Consider the following 25,585-nt stretch of genomic DNA (forward strand, 5'->3'; position numbering starts at 1 on the left):
ACGGCTCTTCACCTGTCACTTGTTTGCAGCTGCAACTTTTCCACAGCAACGTGTCCGCTCTATAAATCACCGCCCTCTCTCGTCCTGGTGACTCAGTGATGGACACCACCGTCTGTCGCAGCCGCCTCGACTCATTCGCGTCACCGGTCCTTTGAGTCACCTTCAGTCTTTGACGCCCAACCATGGAGGTGCTGCTGTCGAGAGTGACGCAACACGCCGTCCAGTACGCCATTAGGTCTGGCGTGTCCATCACAACCGGCTACGCCATCAAGCAATGCAGTCGCCTGCTGAAGGAGGCGCCCAAGGGCCGCGAGCGCGAGGAGCTCATGCAGCTCCAGCTCCGTCTCGAGAGCAAGATCAGGGTCATATCGCCCTCGATTGACATGATCGAGCTGATTGCTGCCCGAGGCAACACTTCGCTGGAGTCGGCACTCTCACTGACCAAGGACATTCGTTACGAGATACAGAAGCTGGGTGTTCGTCTGTCCAATGCAGCCAACGAGGAGGAGCTACTACGCCGGAAGAGCAGTCGAGCCAAGTCTCGCGAGGAGACTGATCATGAGCTCAGAGCGATTGTCCAACAGATCAAGCTTCTTCTTGCCCGCATTGAAGATGCTGTCCCTCTCATCAATCTGGCCATCACGACATCTGGGATCAATCTTTCGACAAACCTCTCTGGCACTATCAGCCCAAGCAGGCTGTTGCAGGCATCGACCTTCTTGACATCTGCCGATAGCAAGTATACTGGCGATCCTTCGAGATGGCAGCAAGTTGGCCCTACCTACGTCTTGACCTTGTATATGCTCTTCGCTGGCCATGCCTCGAGACCGGTGGATGAAGACGGCGTTCGCGAGACGACGTGGAAGGAGGTCATCCACAAGGCTCGTGTCAAGTTGTGGCGGGTCCCGTTGGAGCAGCTGTACTCATTACCGGGAGAGGCAACCGATTCAGATGCCAGAAGCAACACGGTCCGTGCAGACGCTGAGGCTGGCGAGTTCGCCTATCAACTGGCCATGGTGGAGGATCTCGACGATGACAGAGTCCACACATTCGAGGACGACAAGCCCCAGCCGGGACCGTTTGATGATGTTCAGAATGCTGGGATTCGCGATGTTATCCCGGTTCATGAAGTATCGAAGGTCTTCTATGCTGACACTGGAAAGATCCTGAACATTGGAGGTGACGGAGACAGCAACAGTCCAGTTCTGTTACTCAAGCGAGACGTCCACGCAGAGCCGCCGAGAAGGATGCTGCAGCGATCGCAGTCTCGGATGAGCATGCAGGATGAGGACTTGTCTAATGGTGCTGGCGAGGTGGATGCTCAGAGTGAGATCGATGCTCAAATTGAGCGTGAGTCCGCTCCGCCAACGCCGATGAAGTCGTCCAACGGTGCTTCACACGCTACCTCCACAACATGGCGACTACCGGCAGACTTGGATCCAGAGTGGATGGCCCTCGAAGTGTTTACAGAAGAACCTGACTCGGATACTGAATCTGAACCTGACGAAACATCACGGCCGTCTTCCAGCAGAGCAGACTCTGGCCTCACTGGGGCCCTGGCACACCTCAACCTTCGATCGTCACCCTCGCCCATCTCTGGAGCTCATAACCAAGTCGCGTTGAGTCAGGGACCAGCACTGCAATTCTCACCAGGAAAGCGTGCAGGTCCACCTATTAAGAGTAGTCTGTCTCTCCTCGAGATGCTCATGAAGCTCGCAGCTCTGCAGCAGTTCCGTCAGGAGTCTCACCTTGCCATCGAGGATGAACTCCTCAACTTCTTCCTCGAAGACAGCGCCACGGCAGGTGCGGGCTCAGACAAGGACTATCGCCAGCGTCTCCGACACGCAGCAACTCGCCGAGTTGGCTTCGACCCCTACGACGAGTCGCCCGTCAAGCGCCGCGGTGAAGACTACATCCGCAACGCCAACGACTCTCCAAGAGGCTCCCCTGCCCCAGATGACTACCCCAACGAGCTGGTCTACGACGATGCATACGGATACAACGACTCTCTGATGCAGAACCCCATCCCCCGACTCGATTTTGCGCGACCTTCTGTCGAGAGAGCTCCATCTGCCAGAAACTCGTCCTCTCCCCGACTCTACCAACAAACGCCTTCGCGAACGTCAACCCCCGGCACCAGCGAAGACCATCGAAGTGCCGTACACGCAAAGTACAATAATAGTCGACCTTCCCCTCAAGGCCAACCATTGGCCACGCCTCCTAGCACGGCGAAAACGAGGGCTGCAGCGCTGAGAGCTCAGTCGGAGCCCAAGCCACGCAGCCCATTACACGAAGTCACGACTGATGATGATTGATTCGATTTCCAGCGTTTTGATTAGCGAGGATTAGCATGGGGCCATGGAGTTTTTGCTTTTTAGGAGAAACATGCATAGATTAAGATACCCCAGAACGTCTCGCGTCCGAAATTCAAAAATGTTTTTTACTGCTTGTTGAAGCTGTTCCTTTCCTTCCATGCAAGTGCAGGTCTATGTCTCTGCCACCCTCAATCATGACTCTATAAAATCTATGCTCTCTACCTCTATCCCCAACCCTCAACAAGAAACCTCCCCTCTATCCAACCCTCCGTCTCCAACCCCAACCCCCATCAAACCTTCGCCTGAATCCCCTTCATCTCCTTCTGCTCCTCCGTCGCCGTCCTCGCCAAATTCACATGTTCCTCCCGATCCAGGCCCTTCCCATCCCCCTTCCTCCGCTCCCGACTCTCATTCGTCTCGATCAGATGCGCTTCCGTCGGCTCGTGCGTCGAGAAGTAGTAGCTTCGAAACTCCGTGTTGGCCCAGCCCGTCCCCGCGAACTTGTCTTGGTCGTGGAAGTCTTCGGTGAAGTAGTGGAGGAAACCTAAATACACACGGAGTTAGATGGAATGGAGTGAGGTGAGGAGTTCGGGGTGATAGTGTACCTACCTCCATGCGTCACAACAACAATATTCTTCTCCGGCCGACCCTGCAACCAAATCCTCGCCTCCCGCGCCCTCTTCTCAATCGCCTTCGAGTTGGGCGCCCACTTCCCCCGTTTGTTATTCCACCCTTCCTTGACCAGTTCCAAATCCACCGGCTTGCCCTCAAACTCCTTCTTCAGCTCCTCGACGTCACTGCCCGTGTCGCAGGGCAAATCGCTCGTCTCTTGCAGTTCGGGCAGGCCGATCACTTTGAGGTTCTTTTCCGCGATGATGTGGGAGAAGGAGAGCAGGGCGGTGTTGATGGTCCGTTTTATGGGGCTGGCGACGATGAGGTCGATGGAGGATTGCGAGGGGAAGTTGGCTTGGAGGTCGCGGCATTGCTGTTCTCCGTATGGGGTCAGGAGGGGGTCGTGCATGTGGTGGTTGGCGGTGGTGAGGTTGTGGTAGCCTTGGGCGTGGCGGACGCAGTGGATTGTTGGGGTCATGGTTGGTTTGGGTTTCGGTGGGAGATTGGTAGAAATGGGTGACCGGTGCTGCTGGTGTTGTTTGGCGGTCGAGGTGAGATTGAGCCTGGGCAGCTGCCAGGAGCGTAGGGAATGGAGGAATTGGTGAAGAGTAGAGAACGCCAGGTTGAGAGATTGAAAAAATCAAACAAAGAAAGTCAAGTGGTGGCCAGTGCCGCTGCGGATGACTCTTGCTGTGTTCCAACGCGGTGGTGTGGATTGATAAGGATGAGGGTGACTGTTGTCCGTACCTTCTTTTCCCACTAGAATGTGCCTACAGGCGGTGAACGCAACATGACGAGGATCACGGGCTGCTACTGCTCATTCCACTGCTTCATGTCCGAATGCCGAAACCCATCTTGTGACTGTTTCCTCGTGAACGTTTCCAGAGCAATGGGTGAGGATTGCAGAGCAGGTGTGAAGCACGATGTGGAGGTGAGGCTCAGGATTGGCTTTCGACCCAAAATCTCACATCGGCAGCGCCTTGCGCCATCCTCGGCCGACATCCCAGGGATCCCACCCACCTGATCTGCATGTATCGGTTGTTGAGTCGAGGAAATATCTCTCGCCCGCATTGCGATATGGCACTTGAAACATGGTGTGCAGATTTGTCGAACTTCGCATTGGTCCACGACTACTGCCAGGACCAGAGCTGCCTCACTGCTCAGCCCAGCCACTGTTGCACCACTTCGAACAACGTTGACAGTCGTCCATTTTGCTCCTCAATCAGTGTTTAGTATTCCCGATGGTCTTATCGTTCAGACTCCTGGCGTAGCGCTGGTAACATTCGGAGAGCCTGGTACGGGCTTCCTCGAAAGGCCACGCTGCATCGGCTGTGTCGGAGTATTCATAGTCGATTGAACGTTAACCGTCACATTTAGGGATTGTCCACCAGGGGCAAATGGATCCTGTGCCTGGACAGACTCTGCTCTTGACTGCACTCGCGCCTGCTGAGCAATCTCGACAATTCTGCGAGCCTGCGTTGTCCTCACCCGGATTTCCAGAGAACTGCCTTTCGTGCCAGTTCCAGCAACGCCCAGATGCACCTTGAAGATGACCCTATCGTTCTTGTCGCTCGTCACATCCACTGCTTCGCGCCATCGTGCATCACCGAGTGGGATATCGATCTTCTTAGCGCCCATGGCCATCACAACCAAACGCGCATTCGGGGTCACTGCTACGCCGGCGCGCGTGGGATTGTGCGTGTATTGATTCGGCTCTCTCGAGATGTAGGACGCGTCCAGATTCTCTTCGAACACGAGAGGGGAGGTAGCCAGAAGCGCGTCGCGAAGCTCTGGTGAGAACCGCGACTTGGAGATCGGAAGGATACGTGAGAATGATTCCATGGTTTGTTCGGCAGTCCAGACATCAATGAGGTGATCTTGTCAGCAAGGTAGTGGAGAGGGCGAGGGGGCATGCTCTTTATGAGCACCGCGTCCCTGGACAAGATCGTCATCCATGGCGAAGGATACGTATGCCTTGGCAGCTTTAGCTCTCAGCTGGATACCGAGCAGGAAGCCGGGTCAATGGAGTTGATGGTGAATGTTTTGAGAAGAACAGAGAGGAGGGAGCATGCGAACACAAACATGCAGGCGCTGACTAATGTTGCACAGGGATCGCGTTGTGATCCTTGCGGAGCCAACTTCGACTTCACATCTTCGTCTTCAACGTCAACAACATCAAAACGCATGCATCACTGAGACATGTCCAGTTCATCGAATACGTGCTGGAAAGCCGTGACGCTCTAGGCCGAGTCATCTCCATACTTCTGCAAGCTCGACTGCAATGCCAGAGACTCGCGGCACCGCCGTTCCTGTCGAGATGGCAGCCAACAATACCATCTGGAGTGTTACCTTCCGACATTGACAAAACAGATAGCGAAGATAAGGCATTTAGATATCGCTAGCCAAGGGAATTGATGGCTGCATACTCAAGCCACTTACAGCAACGATAGACGCCGCCAATTGCCGGATCAAGCAGGAGCAAGCCCACCTTCGGCAGTATAATTCTTTAGGCGAATGGTCATCCAATGATGCTCATCGCCTATAGAGAAGATCATCCGGCCAAGAGAAATGCCCAGGAGCCTTTTCCGGAATTTTTACTACATTGCCTTATAGATCCGCTGCACGTTCATCCATGAGACGACGAGAACTGTTGCGGCCTCAATGCAACGATGATGATCTTGCAACTACGCTGGATGGTTTTTCTATTCGAAGAGAACATAGTTAAGTATATATGGCGTTTTCGAAAGATCCGTTCCTCACACAGTTGTCAACGACTCGACCTTCAATCTACTTGCTCTCACAATGCTCTTCACAAAAGCCACCATTCCAGCGCTGCTTGTGCTTGCACAGCAGACTTCCGCCCAGTACGGATACTGTACTGCTAACGGTCAGAACGGCGTCTGTCAATCTACGAGCTCATGTAGCGGATCCACCACGGCCGGTCTCTGCCCTGGATCATCAGACATCCAGTGCTGCACATATGGACGCTGCACGGCTAGCGGCGTGAGCGGAACCTGCGAGTCTACCGCTACTTGCGATGGCACTCCGTGAGTCAATGTATGCTTATGAACGCCTGCCAAAACTAACATCTGGAACAGCTATTCCGGTCTCTGCCCTGGCTCCTCGGACATCAAGTGTTGTATCCGAGGCGGCGGCGGTGGAGGTGGTGGAGGAGTATGCCCACCGCATGTGCAACCGAACATCACCGACTTTATCAAGCAGTTCGAAGGCTTCTCTGCTACTCCGTACAACGACGTTGCTGGCTACCCTACCGTTGGCTATGGTCATTTATGCAGCACCAGCGATTGCTCTGAGCTACCATACAGCTACCCCATGACTCAAGCCGAGGGAGAAGAACTGCTTGCTGACGACGTGAGAGTACGTTCATTTAGACATTGGAACTCTTATTAGATGCTGACCGCGAAGCAGGAATTCGAAGTCTGCCTAGGCAACGCCATTTCATCTGTCCAACTCAACGCCAACCAGTATGGAGCCCTCGTGTCTTGGTCTTTCAACGTCGGCTGCGGCAACATGCGCTCATCAACACTGGTCAAGAGACTGAACAACGGCGAAGACCCCAATACGGTCGCAGAGCAAGAATTGCCGAAATGGAACAAAGCCGGCGGCCAAGTAGTCGATGGCCTTACTCGACGCCGTGCCGCGGAGGTGGACCTCTTCCAGACGTACACCAGCACCGGAGCTCTGCCGTGCTAGGTGATAGATACTACATGTTGAGACACGTAGCGACCGTAAAAATCTTTCTGGCGGAGTTCGCGGCCATCTACCTTAACAACGATCATCAACAGATTCAATTCGGTATGAAAAATTGCCGCTGAGAAACATATCCTCCTTCACAAGAAGCACTTGAAGAACATGTGTCCGCGATGCTTTCAGCTCTATGCACTAATGCGCGATAGGTAGGCGACATGGACACCTCCATGGCCTTGCTCGAAAAGGCAGCCCGCCGTGTGTTGTTGCCTTCCGCAAGACTCGATGGCTTGGTGACCTGGTTCTGAACACCCCAGCTGATATACTCCACAGAGACACACGCCTTTGAGCCACACGCTGTTCTTTCGCACCGTCCAAGTCCCTGGACACAAGCACTTTCCCAGCTGTGTCCTCGGGAGACTCGAACCAAAGATCGCACGAACGTGTTCAGATGGCCAACACGTGTGCTGTGGCGCGATGCAACAACAATGAGAAAGATCTGGTTCCATCATCAGGCCTCTCACAATGTTGCCGCGCGCACCCATACCACCTTCCACAAAAGGGCTCATCTACGGACCGATCAAACGATCACTGAGGCTGTTACTCTCCACGAGCGACAAAAGCTTCACGAGACTTCAACGGAGCCCACCGCACGCAGCCGTGTAGAGACTCGGACAACAGCCACGTGCAGACGACCCATGTAACGGTATAAAGACCAAAGCAACGAGGAGGACAGACGTCGTCGAGACAAGCTTTTGGCGAAGCCTTTCGTCGTTTTTGAAAATTACTTACTTGAGAAGGAGCATCCAAGTTCATCACCTCTAAGCATTCGGGCCGCTTGTTAGCACGTTCGGGATACTCACTTGGACTAGTGTATTAGTCCACAACTACGCTTTATGCAAACGCAGACACTATGCCAGCGCGATACGAGACAGCGGGACGCCTGAACTCGCTCTCAGAACAACAACAATGATGGCAGCGATGCTCAGCTTTGGCTTTGAGAGGAAATCCGATCTCGAAGATGGATTATCAACCAGCTCGACAGTTGCTGCGAGTTGATCGACGATGTCACTAACAGCGAACGAGACATGCTCCGACGACAATGGCAAGAGATCTGCTCGCGAGCGACTATAAAGAAGTCGAGGATTTCCCTCCTGGACGCAGATGATAGAGCATCAAGACATTCCAACTCCCGCAACGAGACAAAGCAAACCCCAGAGGAAGAGTACGTCCTCCACCGCGGAGCACAAGCGAAACAACTTTCTTACTCCTTGACAGATCCTAGCCACAATGCAGTTCACTCAGTCCTTCCTGGCTCCAGCAGCCCTCACTCTCCTCGCCCTCGCCCAAGGTGTCCGCGCCTATGATGCCGTTACGATCCAAACCTGGGTAAGTTTACCCCCCATAACGTAAGAACATCCAGGGATCACGACTAACACCTTTCTCTGCGAATAGGGCCCCGGAACCGACTGCGGCGCCGACGTCTACGGCGAGCAGCAGTACCCGGACACCGGCGAGAACCAGCAATTCACCGCTCCAGGTCTCCCCCCGGGCGTCACCGAGTATGACATGAGGGTCGAGTCCGGCGACACGCTTCCCACGATGTACGTGTGCCCTTCCAACACCCCCGAGGGCGACTACACCAACTGCGCCGAGATCACGACCGGACCGGACTATGGAGGTAGCTATGTCGATTGCATCCACGTCCACAATGCTCCGCAGATTCAGATCGCCGAGTAGAGTGATGGGGGCATGCTGGGGCAAGAGGAAGGACACTCGCTTGGGTCGTACGGCTGGGAATGTGTTGGTGGACCTGATGGCCCGCGGTAGTGCTTGGGTCTGGAGACAAGCGTGATGTCGTTCTTAATGCTGCAATGATTGAAGAGAGAAATGAACGCAACGGGCTTGCCCTGACTTAACATCTCAAATTACCTACGTCTTTCTTTCTGAAGGCTTTCGACTGCCTCAGGTTTGGAAGATACCTCAGGTTTGGACGACTGCCTCAGGCTTGGACGACTGCCTTGCCAAGGTTGAAGGTCTAGTTCGACATCCTACCGTACAAGTCGCCCTCTCCCAGAAGTTTGCTGTCGCCTAAGCTCCGCCATGTCACACTCCCTAGGCTAGAGGCTTTACATTCTGACACTATTAGCAGTAGAGACGTCTTCTCGACTCAGGGTGCTGCGGGTACCTGCGTTGATGGAAGTCCTGGATTGCCGAAACAATTGCAGCAGACAAGTGTCAACTTTGAACTCTATCGTGCCTCTTCACATGAAGTCCATCAGCAAGAGTAGTCAACGACACTACCAAACGTCGGCCAGTTCCGTACGGCTGCAGGCTGAGCATCACACCTCGTCAGAGATCTGAGATCGTCAACATTAGGCAGACAGTTCGGAAGAACTCGCAGCCATGTTGGCATGTTGGTGCCACAATTTCATCGCCTTGTACTGCGCAGGCCAATCGCACAAAGCCGCAGATCAGTAGGGGTGGTCGCAGCTTTCGAGCATGTGACAGTCGACGCCACAGCAAATTCTGCCGTCATCGTGACGTTTTCTCAAAAAGGAGAATGCGAACACCTCCACGCTCCACCAGACGCGCTCCACAAACCGAGCATGCGGTCCATCGAGCCTCATAACCCTCCTCGCAGCCAATGAGTGCGACGATAAGGCAATCTTTTGGTCGTTGGATGCGTTCTGCCTAGGGATCTGTGATCTGGGCTGGCCATGACGTGCGTTGCCAGTCACGTCTTGAGACGCGTGCACGCTCATCATCGTCGTGGATGTGCGTGTCGCCTTGGAGGGGCATCATCGGCGGGGTCTCTATCGTGCTCGTGCTCGTGCTGGATGTGTGTTGGTAGGTGTTTATAAGAGAGGTCTTTTTATTTGTTCGCAGCTTTCTCTTTCTTCCCTTGAACATCGCATCAACAGAAATATCACACTTACACCACTTCAAACAAACCAACCAGTCAACACCGCCAACATGACCGACAACCTGTAAGTATTATCTGACCAGCAGGCCATCGTCGCTTGCTTGGACATGTGAGCAGTTCTGACACCCTCGCAGCCGCCAGAGCACCACTGACAAGCTCGAGTCCAACCTCAAGCCTGACTCCCAGAAGTCCACCCTCGAGCAGGCACAGGACTCCGTCAAGGGCACCGCTGACTCTGTTGCCGGCACCCTCCAGCCACGTAGGCATACATACCATACAACCAAGTAGCATCACACTGACACGTCATGCAGAGGGCGAGAAGTCTCTCGGCCAGAAGGCTACCGACACCGTCTCAGGCTCTGGTGGCGATGCCACGCAGCAGGGCGAGAGCTACTTGAAGCAGGCCCAGGATGGTGCCACCAACCTCGCCAACCAGGCCAGCGACACCCTCAGCTCTGGCGCCAAGCAGGCTCAGGACGCTCTGGGCTTGAACCGTAAGCTGTTCGACTGTTCATCATTCCTGACACGTGCTGACAACCATTGGCAGAGCAAAAGTAGATTCTCATCTACTCTTCGGCCGCTTTACCTCGATACCCATTCCATGAAGACGGCTTAGTTTTTTACTGCTTCCTTGGTTCAGATTGAATGAATACCTCTTCGTGGTGGACTTGAACACGGCATCTGAGATGGATTTTCTTGGGTCTATTTCCTTGGGTTGATTGATATCCCACAGATACGATGGAATGAGCGACGGTCGTAATACCAGTAGCATAGGTCCTTGAATATCACAACATTGGGACGAACTTGATGATTCCTGTCGTGTGATGCAAATGTTGACGTTGTTGTTCAAGTTGGCGTAAAAGTCGGATCTTAGGCGCCGAGGCATCAGATAAAAGCTGATGCCTCAGGCCACAACGAAGACCAAACGATCTGCAGCACTGGCACTTCGGAATTTCCAGGAGCAGGACGAGATCCCAATGCGCTTCACGAAACAATCCTCCCACGCCTCCATCACATACAAATACGCCCTGTGACCCTCATACCACTCCTGCCGGCCATGTTACGGACATCCATCCCTCGAGTCTCTGCCTCAGAGCTCCAACTCGCCCGCGCGTTCTCATCCCAGAGCTCTCAAGCAATCCCCGCCACGAGAAGCTTCACTACTACTGCACCTTCGCGACCCATAGATCGACGACCGCCTCACCGATCTCCCCCCCTCTTAACCTCTACATCACCCGCGAGAACGTTCACGAGCACCGCAAAGATGGGCCGGAAAGAGAGCGATGCCTTTGGCGAGATCGAGGTCGACGACAAGGTCTACTGGGGAGCCCAGACCCAGCGCTCCCTGGGCAACTTCAAGATCAATCAGCCTCAGGACCGCATGCCACCGCCCATTGTGCGAGCGTTCGGTATTCTCAAGGGTGCTGCGGCGACAGTCAACATGAAATTCGGCTTGGACCCGAAGGTTGGCCAGGCTATTCAGCAGGCGGCCGGCGAGGTTGCTTCGTTGAAGCTGGTGGACCATTTCCCTCTGGTTGTCTGGCAGACTGGATCGGGTACTCAGTCGAACATGAACGCGAACGAGGTCATCTCCAACAGAGCCATTGAGATCTTGGGCGGACAGATGGGCAGCAAGAAGCCGGTGCACCCGAACGACCACGTCAACATGTCTGCGTCGTCGAACGACACCTTCCCCACGGTCATGCACATTGCGGCTGTTCTGGAGTTCGAGGAGCAGCTCTTGCCTGCGATCAAGAACTTGAAGGAGGCATTGAGGCACAAGGCTGAATCTTTCGAGAAGATCATCAAAATTGGACGGACACACTTGCAGGATGCTACTCCTTTGACTCTGGGTCAGGAGTTCAGCGGATACGTGCAGCAGCTTGAGTACGGCATTGAGCGTGTTGAGTCTGCTCTGCCACGTCTACGATTGCTCGCTCAGGGTGGTACCGCTGTCGGTACTGGCATTAACACTTTCAAGGGCTTTGCCGAGGATATTGCCGCCGAAGTCACTAAGACGACCGGCCACCAATTCCACACCGCACCCAACAAGTTCGAGGCTTTGGCTGCTCACGACGCGATCGTCGAAGCACACGGCCAGCTGAACACTCTGGCTACGTCGCTTTACAAGATCGCACAGGACATCCGTTTCCTCGGATCCGGCCCACGATGCGGTCTTGGAGAACTCAACCTGCCTGAGAACGAGCCTGGTTCATCCATCATGCCAGGCAAGGTCAACCCAACTCAGTGCGAGTCCTTGACCATGGTCTGCTGCCAAGTCTTCGGTAACCAAGCCGCTGTCACCTTCGCCGGTTCGCAGGGTAACTTCGAACTCAACGTCTTCAAGCCCGTCATGATCCGCAACCTGCTGCACTCGTCCCGCCTGCTCACAGACTCCATGAACAGCTTCCGTGAGCACCTTGTCCTCGGTCTGGAAGCCAACGAGGCCAAGATTGCGTCGATCCTCAAGGAGAGCTTGATGTTGGTCACTTGCCTCAACCCAGTCATCGGATACGATATGGCCTCGAAGGTGGCCAAGAATGCGCACAAGAAGGGTATCACGCTCAAGGATAGTGCAATGGAACTGAACGCTTTGAGCAGCGAGAAGTTTGATGAGATTGTCAGGCCCGAGTTGATGATCGCTCCTAAATAGATGATGGCAGACAAAAAGTGTACAGACGGGAAAGGCGAGATATGTGTGCGACTGAGATCTGATGGCTGATGTTTAGTGTAGAAATTCGAAAGCTTATCAGCGCGATGCATTCATTGCTAGCATATGCAACCCAGACATTGCTGTTCATTTCGTCGACTTTACGAAAGTTCATTCTCTCGAACGACTTTATTGGAATAAGGCACTAGTGACTGCCAGAAGCAGACTTGTCCACTACCTGTACGCCTTGTTCATCGAGGGGTTCCCCAACGCCCCAGCTGGGTCTGCACTGCTGCTCGGCCAATACCTTCTCCCGGTCTAATCGCTCGTAGAACTGGGTAGCTCGAGTCGACTTGCCAAAAACGAGATCCGCTGGCCATGTACGCTGTGAAGGCGTTTCCTCCTGCGCGTACTGGGCTTGGAATTTGAAAAAGTAAGACTTTGGGTTCTACCTTGATGCTATGCTAGACTCTAAGTCCCTTTCGAGTCCTTGGGTATCACAATAAGCAACACCCTTGCCTCTGCCCAAGAAAACCATAATAACATCCACCTTTCCCATCTCCCCCATCCCAACCACGACCCGCAACGCTGTCCTCTAATCACTGAATCCCCTCCTCAAGCGCCTTGACCCTCTTCCCCGAAAACGCACCCCTCACATCCCAGCGATCATCCACATCCGCCGAATCGACGACCTCCCAATCCTCATCTTGCAGCTCCTGGCGATCGACGAGAGCTTGATCCACGGCCTTTTTCTTTTCCTGGGATCCAGAGTCAATCAGTACACACATCCACAACCATACAACCATGTTCTACACTTCAAGACATATCGGCTTGCCCTGCTTACCCCCAGTCTTCGAGTACCGCGCAACGGCCTCTTCATGGTAGTCCTCCACCATGGCGTCCGTGACGGTGGCACGGTGGGTGATGGTGGTGATGGTGCGGTTTTTGGCGTCGAGGATTTTGGTTTCCGTTTTTGGGAGGGGGCAGTTGTGGCGGATGCGGGATTCTAGCTCGGGCGAGGGGCGGTAGGTGGAGTGGGACGGGTCGCCGCATTGGAAGGGGGAGAGGGAGGGTGTGGGTCTCTTGGTGGTGGGTGACGAGGACTTGGGTTGGGGTTGCTTGGGTTGTGTCTGCTTGGTTCCCGTTTGCTTGCGGTGGGGTGGGACGATGCTGTTCTTGGACGACATGTTGGTCGGAGGGTGGAGTCTTTGAGTTGCTTGTGCGGAGGTTGAGTGTCGTGTATCGACGCTCGAGGCTCGGGGCTCGAGTTAGGCCTGTGAGAGTATAATATCGAAGCGGTGCGTAGAAGACCTCTTCTTCAAAGCATAAAGACGAAGCGACCGAAAAGCAATCTGCGCGGTGTTTGTTTGTGTCGAGAAGAACAACCATTCGATGAAAGGTAGTTAAAGAGGAGCGAAGCACGGCCCCGTCGCTAGCTGAAACGCACGGCCGCAAATACTACTAGAGCATGTGAATGCAGGTGAATGAATCCATTCACCTGATTTTTGGCGTGTAGCTATGCCACTGCACATGCTATGACACAAGCATAATCGGACGTCTAAGAAGTTCGAACATCTTCTTCGTCTTGTTCAGAGCGTACTGCCTCTTGTAGTCCTCGGTTGACGACTGATGCCCTTGTGTTCATCGAGAAAGTCGGTGGAGTCTTTGCAGTCTTTGGTTGTGGGACATCCAGGCCTCACGCCGCATACGATGTAGCTGACGTCTTTCAGATGTGTTCGTCGACTCGTTCGTATTTGAAAGCAGCATGTAGGAAGATGGCCTTGGGGCTGGTAGACGATGAAGCTCTGTTTCATATTGCGATCCGCGCCTCTATCGCCCTTGAAGCTGCTCGCTATAATACATCCACAAAAGGCGACAAACAGCCAGGTATCTCTATCCCAAAATCCCACCAAACAAACGCCATCATATGCATCATATCTCTCTTCTAAAACGTAAACGTCATCAAAGCCGGATTCAACGCAATCGGCAACAACAAATGGCTAACCGCCACCGTGCTCATCGGCAAAATCGCAATGAAATCATCAATCCTCCAGCTGTAAGGAATAAACGGCCCGACGGCCAACACGATCATCATGATGATGACGAAGATGGAAAACGCAAAACTGCCCTTGAACCGCTTCAGGACTTTGGGCACCTCGATGAAGAAGTTGGAGAATTCGAGTTCTTTCGCCGTCGCGCCCCAGGTCATGTTGATCTCGAACATGTGCGAGAGGAGGGCTTGAGAGACGTGGAGGGAGAGGCCGCCGAGGAAGATGGCGAGGAGGAAGGTCCATTTGAGGTTTTCGAGGAGCGCGTTGAAGAAGGTGCGTTCGCCGATGCGGTAGCGCATTACGGCGAGGGAGAGGTTTCCGAGGCCGTTGAAGACGATAACGATGGAGAACCACACTTTCCAGGAGTCGATGTAGTATTTGTCGAGGTAGCCGTTAAACCAGCCTATAGCGAAGTAGTTGGCGACGGTCAAGATCCAGGCGGCGCCGATGGCGTAGTAGGTGCCGATGTAGGAGATGATTGTGATTTTGGAGGTGATGCGGATGTTGGAGAAGAGGAATTGGCGGAAGAGGGGCGTGAAGGGGCCGCGCCAGAACCAGGTTCGCATGGGGTGGAAGAGGAGTTCGTTGCATCTGAGAAATGAATGTCAGCGGGTGTTGTATTCACAAGAATGGATATCGTCACATACCCATAGGCATACTTCTCCCATCTGGCCAGTTCGTCGTACACCGTCAGGGAGACGCCCTCCTTGAAACCACCCTGATCCCACGCGGCGAGACGGATGATGTAGCCATTGCACTGCAGCTTCAGCGACATCTCAAAATCCTCAGACACGTGAGCCTCAGACCAGAACTTTTCGTAGCCGTCGTCGTCAAAGTAGCCAATCTCCTGGATGGCTGACCATCGCAGAATCGCATTGTGTCCGACGAATGGTGCAACGTCTCCGTTGCTGACCGTGTATCGAATAGCCGTATAGATGAGGTTGGTGAAGAAGGTGATGCCGTTTTCGAAGTAGTTGTGCACGACTTGCATGACGCCGGAAGCGAATTGCATGATGGCCACTTCAGGCGATGCCTCCATCTCACTAACAGCATCGAGCAGACAGTCGGCCGGAACACGAGTATCAGAATCAATGATCAGGATGTAGTCGCCAATGCGAACGTTTCCATCCGCCCAGGCTCTGCCATGCTCTTCAAGGACTTCGCCGAGGCAACGCTCGTATTCGATCGCTTCGTCGGTTTGCGTCCACTCTTCGTGTCGTTCCACTTCCGCGAGTTTGGCCTCGACATTGTTTGAAATCATCAAGCCAAAGTTCATGTTGGACGCCTTCTTGAACTTGCCTTTTCTGACGAAGCCATCGGATCCGTGCTTGGGTCGGGCCGTCCAGCCAATGCAGTTGTCGGCATAGAAATCGATCCTCGCTTGGCGTTCCTCCTCATCCAGGAGCTGCAGACCGTCGTCGTTTACCAGGATGTTCGCACTGCCTCCTTGCATCTCATAAGTCGAAATGGCGGCCTTGATCGATTTGACAGTTGGTGCGATGACGGATGCGAGACCTTCCTTGTACACGGGGCACTGGATCGTCATGTGGGGCAGCGGGTTGCTGGTCAGCCTTACTGGAAGCATGGCAGAGTAGAACCGGCTATTCTGTTTCATCTGTTTGATGGGACCGATCATCTGAGCGAGACACCCGACGATGACTTGGGCGAAGAACTGTATTCCGGTCAGCCAGGTTCTCTTTCGCCACTTCAGCCAACTTACCAGGGTGAAGAAGACTTGAATGGGAGTCAGGAGGATAAACGCGCAACGAAGATACTGCTTGTCAACCACCACCTCGACCGCGATTTGCCTGAAGCCGGCGCCCAACATGGTCGTGACCAGGAAGCTGATTTGCCAGGTTAGAAGAAGATCATGGCCAGAATTTCAAGCGCAACTCACAGCGTGAAACCGACCAGGATGGTATTCATCAAGTGTGTGGGTCTGGCTTCAGGTGCCATTTCTCCGCTCTCTTCATCGACCATGACGGCCGCCACTCGGGGCACCTTCTTCTCATCCATGACGACCTCCTCTTCACCGGCTTGCGGATCGTTCGTCTTCCACACCATGTCGATCAACTCGGATTCGATCGCCTGTGCTCGAGGAAAGAGGTTGGTTGGATCTGGATGCAATGATCAGCTCAGTCAATCATCACGCCGTCCGCGGAGTGCTCACCATCATCCCAGACCACCAACAGGCCATCGTGGGCAACGAAGGCCGCGAACTGGAACTTCCTTGCTCGGACAAGATCGTCCATCGTCGGTAGCACCTGCACTCGTAGGCCATTTTTCAGGGGCACATCCACGGCATTCGGAGCCCATGACAGGAAAGTCTTGATCACTCGGCTGTTGACAGTCATGCAGCAAGGAAGATTCAATGCAGTGACCGCATAGCCAAAGGCTGAATCCACGAGGTCTGGCGGACAAGCAAGATACTGGTCTCGTGCCTTACGGACAAGTACGCCCTCCTTCTCGCCAGCCCCGTCGCCGATCCATCGAGCTGTACATTGTTGCTGGAAGAGGTAGTTGACCTGCACTTCTTGCTTGAGTTCAGACATGAAGTTGGACTTCACGGAAGACTGCAGCGAGGCTCGAGATGTACCGTAGCTGTACGATCCATACGGCATGCTTCCTGGCGTGGGCGCACCAGTTTCGGCTCCATCTTGCGGTTTCTCGCTTTCTGGAGCATCCTTTTGGTCCTGTTTCTTGGAAGATTTGAAGTAGTTCTTTAGCCCCATTGCTGCTGATGTAGCCTTCCAAGGCTGTAAAATGGAACTACTCCTTGAGGCTCAGCCAGGAAACCTGTCCTGTGTCAGTCGCAAACCATCAACCAACAGTGGACATCGTTGGGTCTTACCTCTGAATCGAGATACTGATTGATCGATCTATTCCAAGGGATTGATGCTGATATCGATGTCAAGATGAACGACCTTCTGTTGCAAATGCGAAACGAGAGCAAGACAGCACCCAAGCAGTCTACAGGAAAGAGTGACTGATCTGCAATGGCTTCCTACGAGGCGCCCAGCGAAGGAGGACTAGGAAAATATGCCACGAGGACCACGAGGCGCTATCATGGCGCACCCGCGGCGTGTCTGCAAAGTCAAGTCCCATAACGGCCAGCCTCTATCGCATGCGTTGTCTAGACCGTGTTTCGCGACAGAACACACCTAGCGGAAAGTATGGAGGAGCATGCCATGTGAAAGAAGCCTCAGGACCGGGCTGTAATGCAAGCCATCGCGCCTGTGCTGACGGCTGGGCAGCTTCCATCGTACCTGGACTGGACGGGGCGAGGCATCCCAACTCAAAGTAGGACTCAACGCCGGGTCTGCGCTCGATGAGCTCCGCGACAAAGTGCTGAGCTCGATGCTAGCCCAAGAGAAGGATGGAGAGATTCCAGAAATGGCCGTGCAGGAGTCAAAACAGTAGTCTGTCAGAGAAGCTCGAGCTGGAATTGGCTGGAAGGAGCGTGGATGCATCCATGCACACGATGTGCCTTAAGTGCATGCATAATAATGAGAGCCACTTCCCAACTGGGATGGTTTCGTCCAAGATGGCAGGCCGCCCTTCTTCGAGCTAAGAGGCTAGCTCCATGCGTCTGCATCTACATGCCCCGTGCGAGTATACAGGTCCGGGGACGGCGGACTTCAGCGGCTATGGACGTTCCGCCTGCGCTGCTTCAGATGTGAGGTTTGTAAGGCGGTAGTTCGGGCGAGTCTAACCGTCCTGCTGGTGTTCGGCATTTCTCTCGTTGGAGCCTGGTTCCATGGGACTGAATCTGTCGGCTCAGGGACAGCTCGAACTCGGCTAGGCTTTGTCATTGGTGGTCTGGCAGATGAACGGGACTGATCATGCGTCCGCTTAGAGAGAGTTTTGAAAAAGCTCTGAGAGCAACCGAAGTGTAGTCAAGCTCGGGACCCGGCAGTAGCGAACGGTGTGTCGTGTTCGACGGGCACTGCCTTGGCGCCACAGGTGTCAAGGACGTTGCGATTGTACGAGCCGTGCGAGCGCCACATACCAAAGCAGGAAAACAGCAGTCTGTCCCAGTTCGGCTCACGCTCACGCAGTGATAGCCATTGGCCGGAGACTCTGACCGTCCAAACGCGCTCCTCTGCACCTGCATACTGATGACTTGGACTGTGGATGGTTTGGCGTTGTTTGGCTGGAAGACGATCCAGGCTTCACGTCGACAACAAGCTTCCATCTCAATCCCACGCCTCGTGGGAAGAAGCATCTCATCGCAACGTCCATAACATCAGCGATTAAGCACGTGTCTGCCGGTGATCAGTCTAGCCTTTCCGTGGGGCTGGGAGCGTCTGCCGTGTCGCCGCCGAAACGCCGCACGAGAAGGGCGCTAAAGACAGCGACAAAGCGCCTCTTTGCGGAAAGCTCCCAGGAACGAGGTCTCAAATGGGAAGGTGAATTTTCGCTGCTTGCCGTGTTGAGCATTCGCAGGCCGCATCTGACAGGTTGAGACAAATCGTCGCAGCGGCCTCCAGGCGCATTTGCAGCAAGACGTATCTTGTTTGCCAGCGCTTTGCAGCCGCTGATGCGCTGATCCGGGCGTCTCAACCGATTGTTCAGCCACAGCGTGAAGTTGGAATGACTCCAGAAACCGGGCTATGAGGTCCATCTGTCAGATCCACCAGGATACTGTCAATGAAATGTTTGACCAGGGTGTGCGGCTATTTTGGTGCTCTGATACTGCATCGCTGCCATCTCATGTGCAGTCCACGACAGGCAGATAGTGGGAGGGATTTTCGATAGCGCTGCTGGGGAGCACCCCACGCTCGTGTCTTGTCAGACGTTTCCAGACTCCAGTCGCTGTCGCTGCTGGCCATCTGCCTCGCTGGCCTGCCAGCGCTGCTCGCTGCCGCACTGAGACATGCTGCCCTAAGACCATGACATTCGAGGACATTCGTGATGCCCGCGGACGTCCTCGCGGCGAAGTCTATGCGGAACCAGCACGTCCAGCGAGTGGTACGCACTGGAGAGAGCCGAGCAGCGATGACAATTGGGCGGGAGGCGAGTGCGAGGATGGGCAAGGTTTGAGAGCCCAGTGCGGATGAGGCAAGGCGCGAGGCGGCTGCTGTCGCCATTGCAGCGGGCCGCAGCGCTCGATCTCGACGCTCGGCTCATCTCCTGCCCAGTCTTCCGCGGCCTGCTGGACGTCGTCTCGTGCTAGCTGCGCGGTGTCGCATCTCAAGCGCAATCTACGTGCGTCAAACTTCGTCCAAAGGAAGCAAAATGTCCTCGCCAGGAGGCCGGGATTCGATCCAGCAGGATGCCATCCCTCTGTCGCCGCCGCCCGGACCTGGTGCTCGCCGCCGCAGTTGGCTGGGAAGCGTCGCAGACTCACTCCGGGCCTGAACCCGCCTCTGCGACGACACGGCACAGTGCAGCAGTGGCAGCGCGAGTGTCAGAGAAGTCTGTAGTCTGGACGGCGCAATCGCGAACATCTCCATCGCCAGCGTCGCCGTAGGGGCAGGGAAGAATGCAGGCTCCCGGGACATGGCGTCGTCAGAGACTCCCAGCGGACCGAGTTCGAGCTTTGGGCCGCCGAATGAATTTGATACAGCTCTCGCTGACATGGCCTAGCCCCCAACTCTATGCCCTCCCAATCGAGTAGTCGACCCCCTCTAGTGTGCCTATTCTGCTAGCGGACATGGCGGCTACTCTCCTTCCAGACAACCTGTGCCGCCATGCACGACTCGGGGCCATCTTCGCTAGCATCACTCAACAGATGCCTCGTCGTTCCAAGCTCTCGCGGCGTCTGAGGCCTTCTCTGCACCTGCAGCCATGCGCTTGATGTGATACCAGCGACTCGCCCTTTCTGGCCGGTTGCCGAGACCTCGTTCTTGCACATGCGGTAGGTCAACGGGCCATCCGAAGCCAATCTTCCCAACTGAAGTCCATGAGCCTGGCCGTTGGCGATTGTTCCAGCAGGGCTGCTGCTTCGCTGCCGCGGTGCCTTTATCACCTCCCAGCTTTGGCCCTCTGGGAGGAATCATCAACTCCCACTTGCCCTCCCAGCGATTTCTTCCTGTTTGCTGGTCACTGTTCGTTTGCTGTTCTCTGTCCATTCGCCGTAGCCGCACAGCCCATTCGTTTCCTCCTCTCCCATCCATCTTGAGGCATTGACGTCTGTCTGCCTGCGATGGACTATCACCACGGCACGGCCACCACAACGGCCACCAACAGTCCCCGCCCTGGCACGCCAGACGAGAACGACCACATCGAGCCCGCTCAACAACACAACCCCTTCCAAACCCCGTACGGCTCCATACCCGCCTCTGCTGTCGGCTCGTCGACAGGCTTCCAAGTCCAAGCACCTCCAAGATACTTCCACTCGAGAAGAATAAACCGAGCAGAGATTGAAAAGCCATGGCTAGACAAGAAGGATCCCAAAGAGAAATGGGTCACCATCATCCCCATCCTTGGCATGGTGCTCGGTATTGCCCTCACCGGCTTCTTGATCTATGAGGGTCTGCAGACAATCTCAAACCACGTCTACTGCCCTGTGCTGGACGAAGACTTCTCTGGAGGTCTCAACCCCAAGGTCTGGACGAAGGAAGTTGAGGTTGGAGGCTTTGGGTAAGCATACTCCATCATGATCGTCGTCGACTACGACTAACAACATCTTCTAGCAACGGCCAGTTCGAGCAAACCACCAACACCGACGAGAATGCTTTCATCCAAGACGGCATGCTTCACATCAAGCCCACCCTCCAAGACCAGAAGCTCATGGAATCTAACAATGTCATCAACCTGCTCAAAGACGGTTCTTGCTCGTCTGATATCTGGTCCAACTGTGTCGCTGTCACCAACACCACCAACGGCACCGTCATCAACCCCGTCAAGTCCGCTCGCGTGAGCACCAAGGCTGGTCCCCGCATCAAGTTCGGCCGTGTCGAAGTCGTCGCCCAGATCCCCGAAGGTGACTGGATGTGGCCCGCCATCTGGCTCCTCCCCGCCAACGACACCTACGGCCCCTGGCCCGCGTCAGGTGAAATCGACATCATGGAATCCCGCGGCAACAACTACACCTACCCACAAGGCGGCAACAACATCGTCTCCTCCGCCCTGCACTGGGGACCTACCTCGAGCGCCGACGCCTGGTGGCAAACCAACGTCAAGCGCGAAGCCCTCCACACGACCTACTCCGCCGGCTTCCACACCTTCGGCCTCGAATGGACCGAGAAATACCTCTTCACCTACATCGACACCCGCCTCCTCCAAGTCCTCTACACGCCGTTCAACAAACCCTTCTGGCAACGCGGCGACTTCCCCGTCGCAGACTCCAACGGCACCCGGCTTGTCGACCCGTGGAGCCAGACGGGCCGCGACGCCACCCCCTTCGACCAAGACTTCTACCTCATCCTCAACGTCGCCGTCGGCGGCACGAACGGCTGGTTCGAGGACGGCGTCAAGAGCAAGCCTTGGGTCGACGCCAGCAGCACCGCCAAGCGCGACTTTTGGAATGCCCGCGACCAGTGGTATCCCACGTGGGAGAAGAACGGCCAGATGGTCATCAAGAGCGTCAAGATGTGGCAGCAGCAAGGTTACAATGGCTGTTAAAGCACTACTACTGCATGAAGTGATGTCGTTGTTTGCTATGAAAGAGGCGTTTTCTGGATTGGGGTCGGGTGGCGTTTAGATCATGAGGGGCTTTTGGGGGACTTTGACTATACTGGAAGCAGATGATACCTGGATACCAACCAACCCTACTTGAAGCATGCAACATTTCCACCGCCACACGCACTCGTTTTTGGGGGGATATGGTTGTTGCTGTCATGTATCATTAACGAAAGGAATGACCACGTGGGATAGAAACACTTTGGAGCTTTGTTTTCATCCTTTAGGCCAAGAGTAATGAGAGTTAGCGAGAATGCATCGCATGTTTGTTCTAGATGTCCTTTTCTGTCCCGTCTTTTCATGTTGGTTCGTTATCTAAAGTTCTTCTGTCCGCGGCACATACATTCTCTATCTACACCACATGGCCATCTTTTCTAAACATCGACGAAACACGAAAGGAGTTTGAAAGCCAGCAGCACTTGGCAGAAGTAAACTCTCGCACGAAGCTGAGGAATCGACGTCCTGATCCCAAGCACGTTGTGGCGTCTGATGAGGCTTTCAGCGGCACGCAACGAACATCGGTGGCGACGCCTCGCTGCCCTGCCCTGCCGTGCCGTTGCCATCTCCATACCCCAGACCCAGCCATGCGCACATCCCCAGTCCCCAGCCACGTGCGCAGGGACGGGAAGATCAACGCTCTCCTCTCATCCTCTCTCATCACATCACAACCTCACCTTTCCCCCAACAATCCCCTTCCAGTCGCTTTCAGTAAAAGGCACATAAGTCTCCCCACCAGGCCTCACCCAAAGCACCACATCCTCGGGCCCCGCACTCCCCTCTTGAATCTTCCCCAAATCAACCCCTTCCTTCCTCAGCGGCACTTTATTCTGCTTATTATTATGCATCGGCGTCGGACTCTTAATCACCCTCAGAAAGATCGGCAACGCATACTTGGGCAGTCCCTTCCGCGCATGGCGCAGAAAGTCGGCGTAATCGAACGTCCCGCGTTTGTGCGGTTCGATGTAGAGGGCCGCGCAGCCTGCTCGCCCGTCGTGCCCGGGCACTTCGACGCCGTAGACGTTCGCTTCGACGATGTCGGGGTATTGGCCTAGGACTTCGGCGACTTGGGCCGTGGACACGTTCTCGCTCTTCCAGCGGAATGTGTCCCCGAGACGGTCGAGGAAGAACCAGCGCCCGTCGGCGTCGCGGCGCAGGGCGTCGCCCGTGCGGTAGTAGACATCGCCTTTCTTGAAGACGTTTCGCTCGAAGCGTTTTTCCGTCGCGGAGGGGTTCTTCCAGTATCCGACGAAGTCCTTTTCTGTTTTGCACGCGACGAGGATCTCGCCGCCTTCTTCGTAGGGCTTTCGTTTGGCGAAGCCGGTTTGCGGGTCTCGCCAGATGGCGTCGCCGTTTTCGTAGTCGATTTCTACTGGGATCAGGTGGTTGCGGGTTTGCCAGCGGCGGAGGGCGCCGTGGTGACCGACGTGAGCGACGTGGAAGGGGCCACGGCAGACGTTGAGGAGGGAGAGCATGCCTTCGGTGGAGTTGAAGAATTCGTTGACGCAGGGGATATTGAAGCGTTCTTGGAACTTGACCCACACGTCTGGCCGCATGCCATTGCCGTACATTGTTTTGAGTTTGTGGTCTCTGTCGAGGGGTGATGGAGGGGCGGCGAGGAGGTAGCGGGCTGTCTCGCCGACGTAGACGAAGGCGTTGGCGTTGGAGTCATGGATGTCTCTCCAGAAGTTACGGACGCTGAACTTGCGACCAATGGCAAGAGTGACGCCCGTGATCATGCATCCTAACGCAGTTGTGCCCCCAGTGCCGTGATAGAGAGGCATGCAGTCGTACCAGACGTCGCCTGGCTTTAGACCAGTGGTTCGCAACCGAGGTGGACCCAAGACCATTGCTCGCTGTGTCTCGAAACCACACGCCTTGGGGAATCCCGTCGTGCCTGACGTATAGAACAAGAAGATGGGGAACCGTCCAACCACCCCATTCCTGTAGGTATTGTCCAATCGCTCTGTCGAGTATGTCCTGATCTTCGCCTTGGCCGCAGCATCAAGCAGGATAATGCGCATGCCCAAAGCCTCAATCTTCTCTTTCGACTCTGCCACTCGTTCCTGGCACCCGGCGTCTTCATCTACCAAGAGTACTTTGCTGTCTGCGACTTTCAGACAATGCACCAAGCCCTCTCCTGCAAGATTGTAGTTGATCAATGCTGGAGCACACCCAACCTCCCAGCAGCCCAGCAAGTTGAACATGAACTCAGGTGAGTTCTGTAGATAGGTCCCCACGAGCTCGCCCGGTCGAACACCATTGTCGAGGAGGAATCGTCCGAATTGGTGACTGAGTTGGTATGCTTCTGTCCACGTGTATGTCGTGACGGGTTCGTCGGGTTGTGTGCGATACCATATGCATTGTGTGTCTTGCAGCTTCAATGCCTGCTCTTCGAACTTATACCAGAGGGAGAGTTTGTTCTGCTTGGCTAAGGGGGATGTCAGTCAAACGTAACCGTCTAAGAGTGACTAACCTCACCTCGTTGCTGCGTTTCCTTGGCCAACTGTTTCTGCTCGCGAATGACGGGGAGATCAGTAGAGATGTGGTACTTGGCGTCGAGGTAAGCTGCTGCGGCACCAACGCCTGCCACAGCTGCTGCTGCGCCTGTCGCTGTTACACATGAAAGTCAATGCCATGCTCTCCCTGTTCCTGACTCATGGCATGCTACATACCTAGATCCATGGTGCTCGTTTCAAAATCGGAAGCTCACAGCAGTCACAGCGAGACAAGAGGGGAGCAATGTGGATAATGTAAGAGATCGAGTATGCTCAAAACGGTCGCAGGAGCGAGCGTGATATCTTACCTCCCGTCAGCCTTGTATCGTCACATCACGGACGGCATATGAGGTCGGCCTTGTAAGCGCAGCTGTTTCGCAGGCAGATTGAGCGAGACTTGACCTCGGGCGCAGGCGGTAAAGAGCACAGCAGCAGGCCGGTATTTGCTCAAGGGACATGGGTATGGGTTCGGGCCCGCAGGAAAGCTCGGAAAGCGTGACCGAGCAGCCGAGTCCATTGGTAAGAAAAGTCGTTTTCGCGAGCAGACCAGTTCTGTACGAGATCCTGCGTCGACACATTCAACGTCACTTCACCTGGGGTGCTTGAGGATTTGTGATCGTTGGTAACCTGTACGCGCTGCGCTATCTCTGCTCGTTCTTGCATGGGCGCGTTGTTGGGAGAGGGCAACAAGAAATCACCATCCGCGACTCGACTGGACGTTTTCTCTGCCTTGATGGACATCTGGTCGACCACCCTGGCCAGCACAGCGGAGAACAAACGTGTGGATTCAATGGCCGTCTGCATCTCGATAAGAGGAGGGCATACTCTGCGCATGAGGAAGGCTGCTCAGCGATTGCGATTGCGATGACAAGAGAAGAGAAGAGAGATGATACAGTAGCAGCACTGCGCGAAGACATACACATCTTTCGAAATGTTGGCCCGGTAGATGACGACAAGGATATCCTGGCTCTCACGGCGAGATCGATGCCAGATTCGATGTTGCTCGACTTCACTTGCTCACTCCGGCCGAGACAGATGCTCGTCTTGTTCTACGCATGAACATCACCTGCGATCTGCGGATTTGTCCTTTTTTCTTCGTGTTGATGGCGTTCACATCGGCTGTTGTGCGCTCCAGACCCAGTCAAGGCAAGAATACCTTTCTCCCATTTCCTTGCTATGCGTTCTCTTTTCTGGCTACGTTG

The 25,585-nt window shown here is 54.8% G+C and overlaps 11 protein-coding genes across 11 annotated transcripts; 5 read left to right on the top strand and 6 right to left on the bottom strand.

Moving 5' to 3' along the window:
• Positions 1-182: 182 nt before the first annotated feature.
• On the top strand, positions 183-2,315 carry M409DRAFT_58389 (uncharacterized protein; the record flags this gene model as incomplete). The annotated part of the gene is made up of 1 exon (XM_033813899.1): positions 183-2,315. The coding sequence occupies one exon, from the start codon at positions 183-185 to the stop codon at positions 2,313-2,315; it is 2,133 nt and encodes a 710-aa protein (XP_033663172.1).
• Positions 2,316-2,605: 290 nt separating this feature from the next.
• M409DRAFT_27287 (uncharacterized protein) lies at positions 2,606-3,405 on the bottom strand (the record flags this gene model as incomplete). Its single annotated transcript, XM_033808508.1, has 2 exons — positions 2,606-2,859; positions 2,925-3,405. 2 exons carry the CDS (start codon positions 3,403-3,405, stop codon positions 2,606-2,608), a joined length of 735 nt encoding a protein of 244 aa, XP_033663173.1.
• A 776-nt stretch (positions 3,406-4,181) lies between these two features.
• Positions 4,182-4,769, bottom strand: M409DRAFT_27288 (uncharacterized protein; the record flags this gene model as incomplete). Its single annotated transcript, XM_033808509.1, has 1 exon — positions 4,182-4,769. One exon carries the CDS (start codon positions 4,767-4,769, stop codon positions 4,182-4,184), a length of 588 nt encoding a protein of 195 aa, XP_033663174.1.
• Positions 4,770-5,879: 1,110 nt separating this feature from the next.
• On the top strand, positions 5,880-6,635 carry M409DRAFT_33690 (glycoside hydrolase family 24 protein; the record flags this gene model as incomplete). Its single annotated transcript, XM_033810299.1, has 3 exons — positions 5,880-5,974; positions 6,026-6,305; positions 6,357-6,635. Coding segments are annotated over 3 exons (654 nt in total), but the record flags the coding sequence as incomplete, so codon positions are not given.
• A 1,290-nt stretch (positions 6,636-7,925) lies between these two features.
• On the top strand, positions 7,926-8,375 carry M409DRAFT_58393 (uncharacterized protein; the record flags this gene model as incomplete). Its single annotated transcript, XM_033813900.1, has 2 exons — positions 7,926-8,024; positions 8,091-8,375. The coding sequence occupies 2 exons, from the start codon at positions 7,926-7,928 to the stop codon at positions 8,373-8,375; spliced, it is 384 nt and encodes a 127-aa protein (XP_033663176.1).
• A 1,496-nt stretch (positions 8,376-9,871) lies between these two features.
• Positions 9,872-12,214, top strand: M409DRAFT_37429 (uncharacterized protein; the record flags this gene model as incomplete). Its single annotated transcript, XM_033810730.1, has 2 exons — positions 9,872-9,974; positions 10,749-12,214. Coding segments are annotated over 2 exons (1,569 nt in total), but the record flags the coding sequence as incomplete, so codon positions are not given.
• A 596-nt stretch (positions 12,215-12,810) lies between these two features.
• Positions 12,811-13,398, bottom strand: M409DRAFT_27293 (uncharacterized protein; the record flags this gene model as incomplete). Its single annotated transcript, XM_033808510.1, has 2 exons — positions 12,811-12,969; positions 13,027-13,398. The coding sequence occupies 2 exons, from the start codon at positions 13,396-13,398 to the stop codon at positions 12,811-12,813; spliced, it is 531 nt and encodes a 176-aa protein (XP_033663178.1).
• A 758-nt stretch (positions 13,399-14,156) lies between these two features.
• Positions 14,157-16,994, bottom strand: M409DRAFT_58397 (uncharacterized protein; the record flags this gene model as incomplete). The annotated part of the gene is made up of 5 exons (XM_033813901.1): positions 14,157-14,853; positions 14,910-15,934; positions 15,983-16,106; positions 16,160-16,379; positions 16,433-16,994. 5 exons carry the CDS (start codon positions 16,992-16,994, stop codon positions 14,157-14,159), a joined length of 2,628 nt encoding a protein of 875 aa, XP_033663179.1.
• A 2,991-nt stretch (positions 16,995-19,985) lies between these two features.
• Positions 19,986-20,381, bottom strand: M409DRAFT_27295 (uncharacterized protein; the record flags this gene model as incomplete). The annotated part of the gene is made up of 1 exon (XM_033808511.1): positions 19,986-20,381. The coding sequence occupies one exon, from the start codon at positions 20,379-20,381 to the stop codon at positions 19,986-19,988; it is 396 nt and encodes a 131-aa protein (XP_033663180.1).
• Positions 20,382-20,410: 29 nt separating this feature from the next.
• On the top strand, positions 20,411-21,831 carry M409DRAFT_69200 (glycoside hydrolase family 16 protein; the record flags this gene model as incomplete). Its single annotated transcript, XM_033818177.1, has 2 exons — positions 20,411-20,847; positions 20,901-21,831. 2 exons carry the CDS (start codon positions 20,411-20,413, stop codon positions 21,829-21,831), a joined length of 1,368 nt encoding a protein of 455 aa, XP_033663181.1.
• A 719-nt stretch (positions 21,832-22,550) lies between these two features.
• Positions 22,551-24,570, bottom strand: M409DRAFT_58399 (uncharacterized protein; the record flags this gene model as incomplete). The annotated part of the gene is made up of 3 exons (XM_033813902.1): positions 22,551-24,316; positions 24,367-24,498; positions 24,561-24,570. 3 exons carry the CDS (start codon positions 24,568-24,570, stop codon positions 22,551-22,553), a joined length of 1,908 nt encoding a protein of 635 aa, XP_033663182.1.
• Between the last annotated feature and the right edge of the window lie 1,015 nt (positions 24,571-25,585).

Source organism: Zasmidium cellare (assembly GCF_010093935.1).
Source record: "Zasmidium cellare ATCC 36951 unplaced genomic scaffold M409scaffold_36, whole genome shotgun sequence".
Classification (NCBI taxonomy): Eukaryota; Fungi; Ascomycota; class Dothideomycetes; order Mycosphaerellales; family Mycosphaerellaceae; genus Zasmidium; species Zasmidium cellare.